Source organism: Gossypium hirsutum, chromosome D07, assembly GCF_007990345.1.
Source record: "Gossypium hirsutum isolate 1008001.06 chromosome D07, Gossypium_hirsutum_v2.1, whole genome shotgun sequence".
NCBI classification, from domain to species: domain Eukaryota; kingdom Viridiplantae; phylum Streptophyta; class Magnoliopsida; order Malvales; family Malvaceae; genus Gossypium; species Gossypium hirsutum.
In genome coordinates, this window is record NC_053443.1 from 51,152,483 (window position 1) to 51,163,694 (window position 11,212).

The 11,212-nt window shown below is 34.9% G+C and overlaps 2 protein-coding genes across 2 annotated transcripts; one reads left to right on the forward strand and one right to left on the reverse strand.

The window, feature by feature from the left end:
- Positions 1-1,554: 1,554 nt before the first annotated feature.
- LOC107955046 (uncharacterized) lies at positions 1,555-6,422 on the forward strand. Its single transcript, XM_016890755.2, has 11 exons — positions 1,555-1,797; positions 2,139-2,387; positions 2,781-2,993; positions 3,430-3,510; positions 3,602-3,688; positions 3,789-3,884; positions 4,026-4,079; positions 4,207-5,198; positions 5,398-5,446; positions 5,564-5,603; positions 5,997-6,422. Exons 1-11 carry the CDS (start codon positions 1,708-1,710, stop codon positions 6,146-6,148), a joined length of 2,103 nt encoding a protein of 700 aa, XP_016746244.1. The 5' UTR covers positions 1,555-1,707; the 3' UTR covers positions 6,149-6,422.
- A 151-nt stretch (positions 6,423-6,573) lies between these two features.
- On the reverse strand, positions 6,574-10,901 carry LOC107955048 (protein-tyrosine-phosphatase IBR5). Its single transcript, XM_016890756.2, has 5 exons — positions 10,330-10,901; positions 8,628-8,727; positions 8,120-8,177; positions 7,613-7,719; positions 6,574-7,047 (listed from the first exon to the last, which is right to left on the reverse strand). Exons 1-5 carry the CDS (start codon positions 10,564-10,566, stop codon positions 6,755-6,757), a joined length of 795 nt encoding a protein of 264 aa, XP_016746245.1. The 5' UTR covers positions 10,567-10,901; the 3' UTR covers positions 6,574-6,754.
- Positions 10,902-11,212: the final 311 nt, after the last annotated feature.

The window sequence follows — 11,212 nt, forward strand, 5'->3', positions numbered from 1 at the left end:
CATTGGTTCAATCCTCAGACCTGCATACCAAAAGATGCATATAACTTCAAAGGAACTTAATAGGTCTCGCTCATTATTACCTTTTTACAGGATCGTAGAATCATTCGACTCAAGGGTTTGGGTTCTTTCTTAGACCTTAGCGAATACTTTTTTAATTCCTAGTTAGCGGATAGCTATGTTCCAACCTTTACACTTAACCACCTTTTACACATTTTTCCCACAATTTCCTCCAATCAGTAGTTGTACACTCCCTTGTAATATTATCCTTATGCCCTACCATAATGTTATGAGCTAAGCATTCATATCCTGGTTTGACCGAGTACTCTCTATTATTGTTAAGAGCCCACACCCTTTTATCCATTCAACTAAAAATAGATAATGATCTTGATCTACATGTATTTACAATCACTTGACCATATAACCTCGCTAATCTATTCTCATCCCATTCCTCACTCTTGTTTGCCATCAACTTAGTCAAATTAACGCAATTGTTCAAACCAATGACTATAATATCATCTTTTTCATGTATATGTCCACTTGAAATGATCAACTAATGTCCACTTCTTATTTTTCAGTCCATCCATTGTTTACACAAATGTCTACCATGAATAATGTCTTTTCAAACCCAAGAGTCAAAACTTTTACTTGTAGCATTATCAAACCCAATCGTTAAACAATACTTCTTAAGCATAGTATTATGAACTAGCCAGTTGTCTCCATTATAAATTCTCCAGGCCGATTTAGTTAAAAGAGTTTGATTCATTAATGTAGTTTTTCAAATGCTTAATCCCCCTTCAAATTTTAGCTTGCATAGCCAATCCCAGCTTTTCATATGAATCTTTCTTTTGTCAAACTCATCGTTCCAGTGAAAGCTTTATATAATTTTATCATTCTAATCAGATACTTTGACCGGAGCTTTAAAACATAAGAGATAATATAAAGGTATATTACTTAATATATATGGATTTGATAAGAGTGAGCTTACCTCTTACTGATAAAAGATTAGCTTTCTAACCTTAAAACATGCTTTGTAATCTATCCATAAGAGGATAGAAAAAAATTAACTCTTAGACTTCATTTTATAAAGTGGGAAGTCAAGTACTTATCTTTTATTTGAAATTTAAAAAAAAAAATGATTCATAGTTAAAATATTGTTATAAATAGTTTAAATGTTTTTCTAATCTAAATGTATCAAATGTTATTATAAGTATATTTTTTTTTTGAATAATTTTATCCAATCATATTTGTTTTTTTTTAGATAATACTTAGAATTATCCATAAACATTTTCTAACTCATAAATAGTAAGATAATATATTTTAACATATTAAAACTCATGTATTTCTGTATTGACAATAATATTTATATTAATCGAATTAAAATTCGGCATTATGATATTTCGACAGATTAGGGATGGTGATATGTTATAAAAAAAAACAGACGAAATTATAGCAAATTTTAAAAGTTGTCCATTTCATGGTTATTATTACTATTATTTGGTCAGACTCGTTTTCATCCGTTTACAAAAGATACGATCTCAGTGTTCCAGATACTTCCCAATTGCGAAACGCCAGCAAATGCGTAAGGAAGACCCAACACAGCCGCGCATATTAGCTTAACACGTGTTAAAATGCATGTACCGCCTCGTATCCTACGCTACCCGTTCCTCCTATGTATATAACTAAATTAAAACCTCGACTACTTTGCTTATGTTTTTTTATTTTTGCCCCTTTATGTTAATCGCTCCTCAGGAAGAATATTCCCTCCCCTGTAAGAGAAAATACCCATCAATTCCTCAGGTAAAAACAAAATTCCATCAATTTTCTCAATCTGGGTCTTTTTTCTCATCCTTATTTTTTCATTTTAAACCTTAATTTGCGTGTAAAAATTTGTTCAATTCTGCTATAAATTGAGTTTTTTTTTTTCAATGTAAATAGCGATCTGGGTGCTGAAATTTAGTTGTTAAATTGACAACCTTGATTCAACAAACTTCAATTTTGAAGTCAGATATTTGTTTGGGAATTTTAAAAAAGGAAAAGATTGTGTTTGTGATTGTGATTGTGAGTGTGATCATGAAAATCTTTTGCTTTAGAAAGTGATTAAAAGTTTTTCTTTTTCTCTTTTTTATTTAATGTTATAGTGCAACACAGAAGAGGGAGAAAATATGGTGAATGTGACTGTTATATGGAGAGGAAACAAGTATATGGTGGAAATGGATTCTGGTGCAAATCTCAAGGAGCTAGGCGATGAGCTGCAGAAGTTGACTGATGTTAAGCCCGATACTATGCGCCTCATTGTTCCCCAATTGTCGGGCAAAGGCTCGCGAATGCTTCACCCTTTCTCAGATGACCATTCATGCTTAAGTTTGCAAGAGGCTTCAGTTTTCATGGTAGTGTATATATCCATTACAAGGTTTATTGTTTAATGCTAAGTACAATAAGCTTCCTTTCACTCCAACGAGAGGCAATTGGTGAATATGCTAATAGTCTAATCCCTATGAGTCACAATTTATGTTCAGTTGAAAATTGGTTTTTGAGTTTCAAAAGCCTGAGCATGTCTTTTCAGTTAGAAAGCAACTTGTTTGTGTTGTTTTGTTCATATTTCTTAGCCACGGGCGTAATTGTCTTTGGTTGAAATTTTTCTCAAGAATGGTTTGGAGGATTATTGCTAAAGAGGTTGAAGTAATTAAAAGGAAGTGATATATGGGCATGTTTAACTGGATTTTTCACACTTGTTTAACATTCTATGCCAAATTATGGTACTTTGTTTCATCTAATTTCAGGGAAAATCTGTCAGGATGATGGGGGTACCAGAGGATGAAGTTGACCGAGTTATACAAAACTCGAAGGTAGACATGAGAATAATTGGATTCAGTGAAGAGGAAAGGAGACTGAGGCAGCGAATGTCAGATGGGCCCTCCAATGTTCCAATAAGACTTCCTCAAGGACCTTATATCTTTTGTGATTTTCGCACTCTTCATATTCCAGGAGTAGAGGTACCTCTGACTTCATTATCATTGACAATATGAATCTAAATAAAGAATAATGGAAAAAGAAAGGCCATTGATGCAATTTTTGTTTCTCAAGATTCACTTGGACTATATTGATAATTAAAATTTTACACGAAAAAAAATGCACATTTATTAGTATTGAGGGTTATTGGGATAGGAGGGTTGTTGGTAACACAAAAACTATTGTTATATCTTCATGGTTGGTGTTACAAATAGCAGTTCTATGAAAAAGGTAGCCTCTGTTTGATGAAGAAATGATTTTTGGCTCTAAATTCCTGATTTTGCAAATTAAGAGATGCATAAGTGCATCAGTCATCTTAAATTATGTTATCTTCATGTACTATTTGTCATTATGTGAATCTAAGGAAATGACAGGCAACCATTTCTCTTTTCTGATATCCTGATTACTGTCTGTTACCAGTTACACCCACCAGCTTCTGAGGCATTAAAAAGGATGCACATGCTTGCTGCAGACCCTGGAATCATTGCTATCATGAGCAAGGTACCATCAGATCCATATTTACCCATACTAATTTGGTTAACTGACTCTTGTTAGCCCTGCTAAACTATTTTCTGCTTGTTCTTTTACAAAGCATCGATGGCGTGTAGGAGTAATGACTGAGATGGCTCCAGTTGGTTATGTTGGTGTGAGTCCCAAATGCATTCTAGGCTTTAATAAGGTAATGGCCTATTTTAGCTTAAAAAAATAGCATATCTTGAATCTCTCAACTTTTGTACTTCCCATTATTTTTTATTGTTGATCCTTATTTGTTCTTTCAGAATCATGGAGAAGAAATATCTCTCCGTCTTCGAACCGATGACCTCAAAGGATTCAGGAAATATGAGAGCATAAAAAAAACTCTTCTACATGAACTTGTAAGCATTCTTGAACAAATTTTAATTATGAGTAGTAGAAATGTTACCAATGATTAGTTATTGTAATCCCAAAAATGGAGGGAGGTGGTAGAGAAAAATCAACAAACGACTGATTGAGAATTGCGCTTCTTTATGTTTCAGGCTCATATGGTATTTTCTGAACATGATTCAAATTTTCATGCCCTTGATAAACAGGTAAAATTACCTTTTCTATGCACACTTTTATAGTAGGAAACAATGCTTCATGATCAAATTATTGTCTAGACAAAGAAACATTATCTTGATCTGATATTACTCTCTCTCTCCCTCTCTCTGCTTGCAGTTGAATGAAGAAGCTGCTAGCCTAGACTGGACCAAATCTAGGGGCCACGCTTTAAGTGGAATCGGACACTCGGAGAACTATGAAGAATATTATGTTGAAGATGGCAGAAATTCTCAGAAGGTTGGTGGAAATATGTCAACTTTGCTGGAAAATGCCCGTGCCTCTTCCGTAGCTGCTGCTTTTCGTCGTCTGATAAACACTCCTGCCAATGTGGACGCATCTGAAACACATGATGAGCCAGAACCTGATGATTCTGAGTTGGTTATGCATGATGGAGATGAAAATCTAGATATTCAAAGTCAAATTAGGGCTCAGGGGAAACATGCTTATGAATTAGATCCTGATGGCCATGCTGACAAGCAAAACAAGTTTGAGCCTGATCCAGATGATTTGCTTCATGCTGAAACTCTGCAACTGAAACATCGTTCTGAATCCACTGAAAACAGTTCTCAATCTCAGATGGCTCTTGGGAAATCAACAGCCATGAGTTCAAATGAAGAGCCTGATCCTGATGATTCCGGTGCTTCTTCAAGTTCTGGAAATGTGGTTGAACCTGTGGTGATGCCAGTTCTGGACACCAAGATTCAGACAAGTGAGACCATAGATGAGCCAGATCCTGATGATGTAGAAGCACAATCTAGCATTTCGGGATGTGTGAACAGAGCAATTTATGATCCTCGTCATCACATAACAACTGAAACCTTGGAAGATCAAGCACATTTCAACCAAGGTTATAAAGAACCTGATCCTGATGCTAAAGCAAATGAAATAGTACAAGCAGAGCCGGATCCAGATGATAAGCTATTACCACAATTGGGAATATCCAATATGAAAATTGATGAGCCAGATCTGGATGATCAAGAATTACAGAGAATTCAAGACTCTGTGACTGGTATTTGTAGCCGTCTGCAAAAGGCCATTGAGATGTTGCGGGCTGAAGTTAATCCCACTGAGGCAACTGTTGTTCTGCAAACTCTTTTTAAGATTATTGGGTATGTTTTCTTACTTGACCATCCTTAAATTCTATTTCCATTTCCTTAAAAACACAATTAAGCATTGATACCATGTAACTGGGCCTGCCTCTTGCAAACTCCTATAGAAGTTGTAGTTCATGCTTATTCTGCCTATCATATTTTGTTGTCTTTGTTTTGTGAACTAAAATTACCAATAAAAGCTGGAATTATTTTGCAGAAATGTGATTGAACACCCAGATGAAATGAAATTTAGAAGACTTCGGAAGGTAGAATATTTGTTACTCTTGTCCATGAGTTAATTTGTTGTATTAACTCTTTTATGTAGTGGAATCCCTTTTTTCATCCAATCTTTGTGTGCTTACTAATAATGGTGTACGTTGCAGGCTAATCCTATAATCCAAAGAAATATTGCAAATTACAAAGGTTTGTTTCTTTTTATTCTTTCTCCTTCCTTCCACCTCTTTATTTATTTTTGATATGCTAAAGAGGCTTTTTCCAGTAGAATTTTAATTAGATTAGGAGGAAAATGTGCATTTCTCTAGTAAGGATAAGAGCAAACTTTCTCAAAAAACTATATTATCCTCTGCTATTTTTATTGAAGTATCCATGTTTGACACATTTGACATGGTATGGAGGCATGTTTCTCCAAATACAAGGGGAAACTTTAAAAAAGAAAGGATACTCAGTGTTGGATATATACTTGTATTTGATATTCACCTTCAAGTCTGGGTAGCATAGTTAAAGAGTGCATTAGAATGGAGTTGGATGCAAAGAATTTAAGGCCATCTTTATTGACAGAGGTTTTTGTTGTTGCAGCTGCCATGGAAATTCTTCTTTTGATTGGTTTCAGTGAAGATGTTATATTGGATGAAATTGGGAAAGCAGAAACTTACCTAGTGTTAAAGCGGAACGACCCTGGTCTTTTATGGCTAGCCAAGTCCTCCCTTGAAACATGTATTGCCTACTAGTTTTATTATAAACCTTTGATGTGTGTTAATATATACGGTTAAAAGACATTCAAAATGGTGAAGAATTTGCAATAAGAGGTCAATTGTGAAATTGTGTGAATGAACAGACACAGATATAGATACGGGATTCTGCGTACTTGTATGGTAATAATTCCAGAAATTATTTGTAAAGAGCTAACTTGGGTTGGAAATGTTGCAAGTCAATGATGTAAATATCTTTTCTTTTGTACTTTATTTTTATAGGATGATATGAGAAGAGACCTATATTTATCAATGCCTCGTTGTTTAATGTTACTTGAGTAATATGTTTTTATTTAACAGTACTCCTGTTAAAATGGGAAGAGCAGCATATTACCTACTATAATAACATATTACAGGAAACTGTTTATACTGCTTCATAAAAGAATGTACTTCTAATCTGGAAATGAAGAAGAAAAAGAATTAGTATGGATGCATGGATGGACGTTATCTTTGTATATGAAATTTGGGACGAGCCATAAGTGTGGGCTTCATTAACATTCAAAGGCACCCAGAGAAAGAAGGTACCAACTCGCCAAATCTAACAAGCCAGAAAACTTAAAGATTTACTAGTAATTTAAAGCCATTTTAAGCGTTATCCATTGGAATATCACTGCCACTAGGGTTGGCTAGGTTTTCAGAGAGATTTTTCTGGGTCTGACCGGCTCCAAACGTGAACTCCTGTGGTGGCAGATGGGCAAATATAGATGCACCGCCGAGATTGCTGAAAGCAGGAATAGGAACCGGAACTGGATCCTTTACCTCTGAGAGGCCGAAGTTGAGTGGAGCTCCACCAGGTTGGAAGGAAAGCAGAACAAGATTACTACTATTTGATGATCCATAGAGCTTTTGCTCATATTCCTGCAATTGCTGGTAGACGGCTACCAGTCACCAAACAGCAAATGACAATCAGAAGATAGTACAAAATAATATACCAAAAATTAACAACGGAAAAATCACATATGAATAAACATCACAAACTATCATGTCTACTGGACCTAAAGTTTAACTTCAGTCATGCAATCATTTACGCAAGTTTTGAAGTGCGAATTTCCTATATCCCCGGACAGCGGCCTCAAAAGTGTATAATATCTAAACTAAATTTCAATAATACTGAAATTTGCAACATTTGCTACTTTTTACACAAATACATTATACATGATTACTCGTGAATAAAGCATTTCTACCGCCACATTCTCTCCCAAATGGAAGTTAAACACAAACACAAGGAAACATAAGCATCGACCCTTTGCACACGATCTAACAAATTCGGACTGGAAACCAAGAACATAGTGATGGCAGCAGCATTAGACCTTTTCCTCTTCCAAATAATACCAAGTGGCATTCGTAAGTTTTAAATTAAGCGAATGAATTCAATCAGCTAAGGTAACAACATAAAATGGCTTCCATATATATTAGGTAACCTAAGTCAAAGCTAGTAAATACCTTGACCTATATCAACAGATGGTCTCCGTTCTTTCACCCACTGGTAGCTTTGTAGAAGCCTCCATCCTTTAGATTTCATCAAGAAAGCTACTACAATAGCTGGTGACCTGTTAGAAAGAATATAATCATCCTCACTAGCAATTTGTTCCATTTAAATAAGCGTAAACACACCTGAGCATTTTTGCCTCAATGCTAGTCGATCCTCCTCCTCCAATTAAAAGAAAAAGGAGGTATTACACACATACAAAGCAGGTAATCTCCTATTTGCAAAAACACACCTGGGTGTAAGGCATCTTATACAGAAAGATTCAGAGGTGAGGTCCAACTAGGTTCTTCCACCGTAGTTTATATGCAAAATCCTATTTTCAGCATTCAAATTTGAATTTTCTTTCTTGTATAATATAAGATAAAAGAGAAAGAGGAAAACACTGCTTCAACATGCTCATGTTTGTTTTAGTGTGCATTACTTGGATAACAAAAGAATGGAGCAGTAAAATAAAAATCAACCTATTTTTTCCTGACATGCAGTGAACAAGGACTCGAGCCTTATCCCTCTCACATTGCTCTGCAGAAATGAAACCACATGTCATAATATACCGATGAGAATATAAAACTATGCAACACGTCAACTCGAAGTGTCTGAGCTACTACAATGCAACTACCAAACATTATTTACTTCGTGTATCTGCAAGCAAAGCTCTCCAACTTCCATTTTTAACTAGGTTAATGAAAGGGCATCATGAGCAGAGCAAATCACACAAGTTTATGAAGTTGGAAAAAGTGATTGAGATGTAAAGAAAATATTTCAGCAAGGTTTCAAATTTGTGAACATGCAGAGCTCCTAGGAAGCATATATATTTAATTCTGCTCAGATCAACCTCTTGAAATTTGCAAAGGAAAAAATGTTTGATGCATCAAAGAGGGAATACCAAAGTCATGCACAAAAGAGGTGATACCAAAATTAACCTTTTGACTGTAAACTGAAACTTGATAATACAACACAAACATTCCGCACCTAAAAATTGTATTGCATCATCAAACAGTAAAATTTTGCCATCTTGCAGGCAGTGATAGGTAAAGGAATTCTTGTAGAGATTTTGGCAAGCAGGTACAGTCTGCAAAGAGATGTTGTAAATAACATAAGAATATGCCATAAGTGTAAGCTACAAATTAGATGCATGATAGCCATTAATTTGTATTTAAGCAGATGCAACATCAAACAAAGAGAACAAGCTGTACAATGAAAACTGAAAAAGAATGGATCTTGACACCATTGACCTTACCACCTGCCAAAACGATCCTTCCAATTCCCTCCTGATGGAATTGGAAGGTGGTTAGAGTATTACTATCAACTTAGTTTAACAGTTATGATTTCCAATATCAAAAGCATATCCTGTGGAGACAGTCCCCAATTCCATTTTCTCCTCATCCCTAATACCATTCTTTGAAACAGAAGTGTTCTTACAGCTTTGACCCCATTCCTATAAAATTCCACTTTTTGCCCTTGCAAATGGCAAACAGAATACATGGGTTTGGATATTGTGTAAATCTAACAAAGAAGCTATTCATTGGCTGCTATGTTTAGCCACCTTCTGGTTCTATATGTATGATGGCTGTGTATAGAATTGTAATTTACTATCGAAAGGACATCCCTTTACTATAGTGAAAAAGTAGCTCAGTACATCTTTCTCAATAATGATGCATGTGATCCAGTACCATGCAAGGTTTAATGTTGTATAATTCTCCATTAAACACTACGAAAATCTTAAAACTTCATTTTGTGACGAACCCTCAGGTTCTCCTTTCAAAGGCTAAGGACTAAAAGATCAACAGAACTGCTCTTAGGACCATTTGACTATCAAATCTTACCATTATTTCTAGTTCTAAGTTTGATAAATTGCACCCTCACATCCTGTTCTGGTGTTGCCTCGTTAATATCACACATTTTATGTTAAACTTCTTCCCCATGTTTCCAGCTTAAGATCAATAATAGTGGTCTCAGACTCATCCGCAAATAGAAAGCACCAATGAATAATACCCATTATTTATCCTAGATATCCGGTTTAACTCAACAGTAAGTTTACCCGAAAGGTAAAAGCCTAAAGTAGAGTCTCAAGGAAAATTCATTAAAACTGGATAGTACACCTATTAACTTCACACTATTCCCAAAGCTGTAACTAATCTTTCATTCACACCACTAAGCATGCAGATAATCATAAGACTTCCATAATAGGTAGTACAACTGACATAGGAATTTTTTAGATCAATTTAGTTACAAGATCCTCCTCCATTAAGCTTTGGTTAAGCTATAAACTAGGAAAGTGGTTATGAATGTTTATAATTTATTTAACAAAATTCTCCATTCTCACTCCCTTCCATTCTTCATGCTAAGCAAAGCCACCCTTTCTATACTTGGAAACAAGCAAAGGCAAAAGGAACTAAGTCAGTCACTAATTTCCTACTCCCGATGCCAAATACTTGGAATGCAGAAATCCCATTAACATTATACAAAAACAGCAGCAGAAAAACCTTAAACATACAGCACTAAAATCTATTCCTAATTTACCCTTTTTATATGAATTAGAGAACAATCATAAGTCAACTTTTCCAAACTACATTGGATCACAAAATCCATAAATTTAAATATAAAAACCATAAGCTGATAGTAATACTACAAGCAAACATAAACATTAATGAAAGGAGAAGAAGGGGCCTACATTAAGGACATGAGTAATTCCCTGAGACTTTAGAAGCTCAGAGCGAGAGGCGTTATCATAGCTACCCAAATAAAGAAAGCCAGGCAAGATGAGGGAGGGAAAAGCGCTGACTTGAAGCGATGATTTGTCAGAAGAGAGGGGAATTCTATGGCCACATATCCCACAAACTTCCTCTTCTTCGTACTTGTGATAGTGGCCGCATATCCCACACGGATTCTCCCTTTCCCTCTTCCTCATCCCCACTCACCACCCCCCAACAAATTTTCGATTATACCCAGATCAACAAAACCAACAAGGATCAAAACCCAGAGTGTTTCTTTTTAAGTTGGAAGGAAGAAGGGATTGTTAGAATGATAAAAAAAGAGGGAGAGTGATGAATCCAGAGTTATAGGAGAGGGGATATGTGTACTTTGAATGGGTTTTCGTACAAAAAGGAAAGAGAGTATTAATATAGCGTTTTGTCTCCCTCGACTCTGGGAAATGAAATTCAAGAAGCATACAGAAAGTGAGGCTTGTCCCTTGCCTTATCGGCACGTGCGTCAATGTACTCATCAGACACTCCATGTGCTTTCTTCTTTTTATGTTCTTTTCTCTCTTTTATAACGTCATCAAATCAAAATTTTAAGTTTTTAAGTTTTAAAATTGGTTTAAATCTTAAAATTATTAAATTATTAAATTTTTATGATTTTATTAATAGAATAAATTTAATATTATTTATGAATTTATTTAATTTATTAACTATAATTTAATGGTTGTGAGTTTTTTTAAAATTTTAAGGTTAATTTAATAAAATTTAGTTGTTAATATTATTGATTAATTATGATTTTTTTAAAAATGATTCCTAATCCCTTATAAATTTGTCAAATAAATATATCAGACAAAA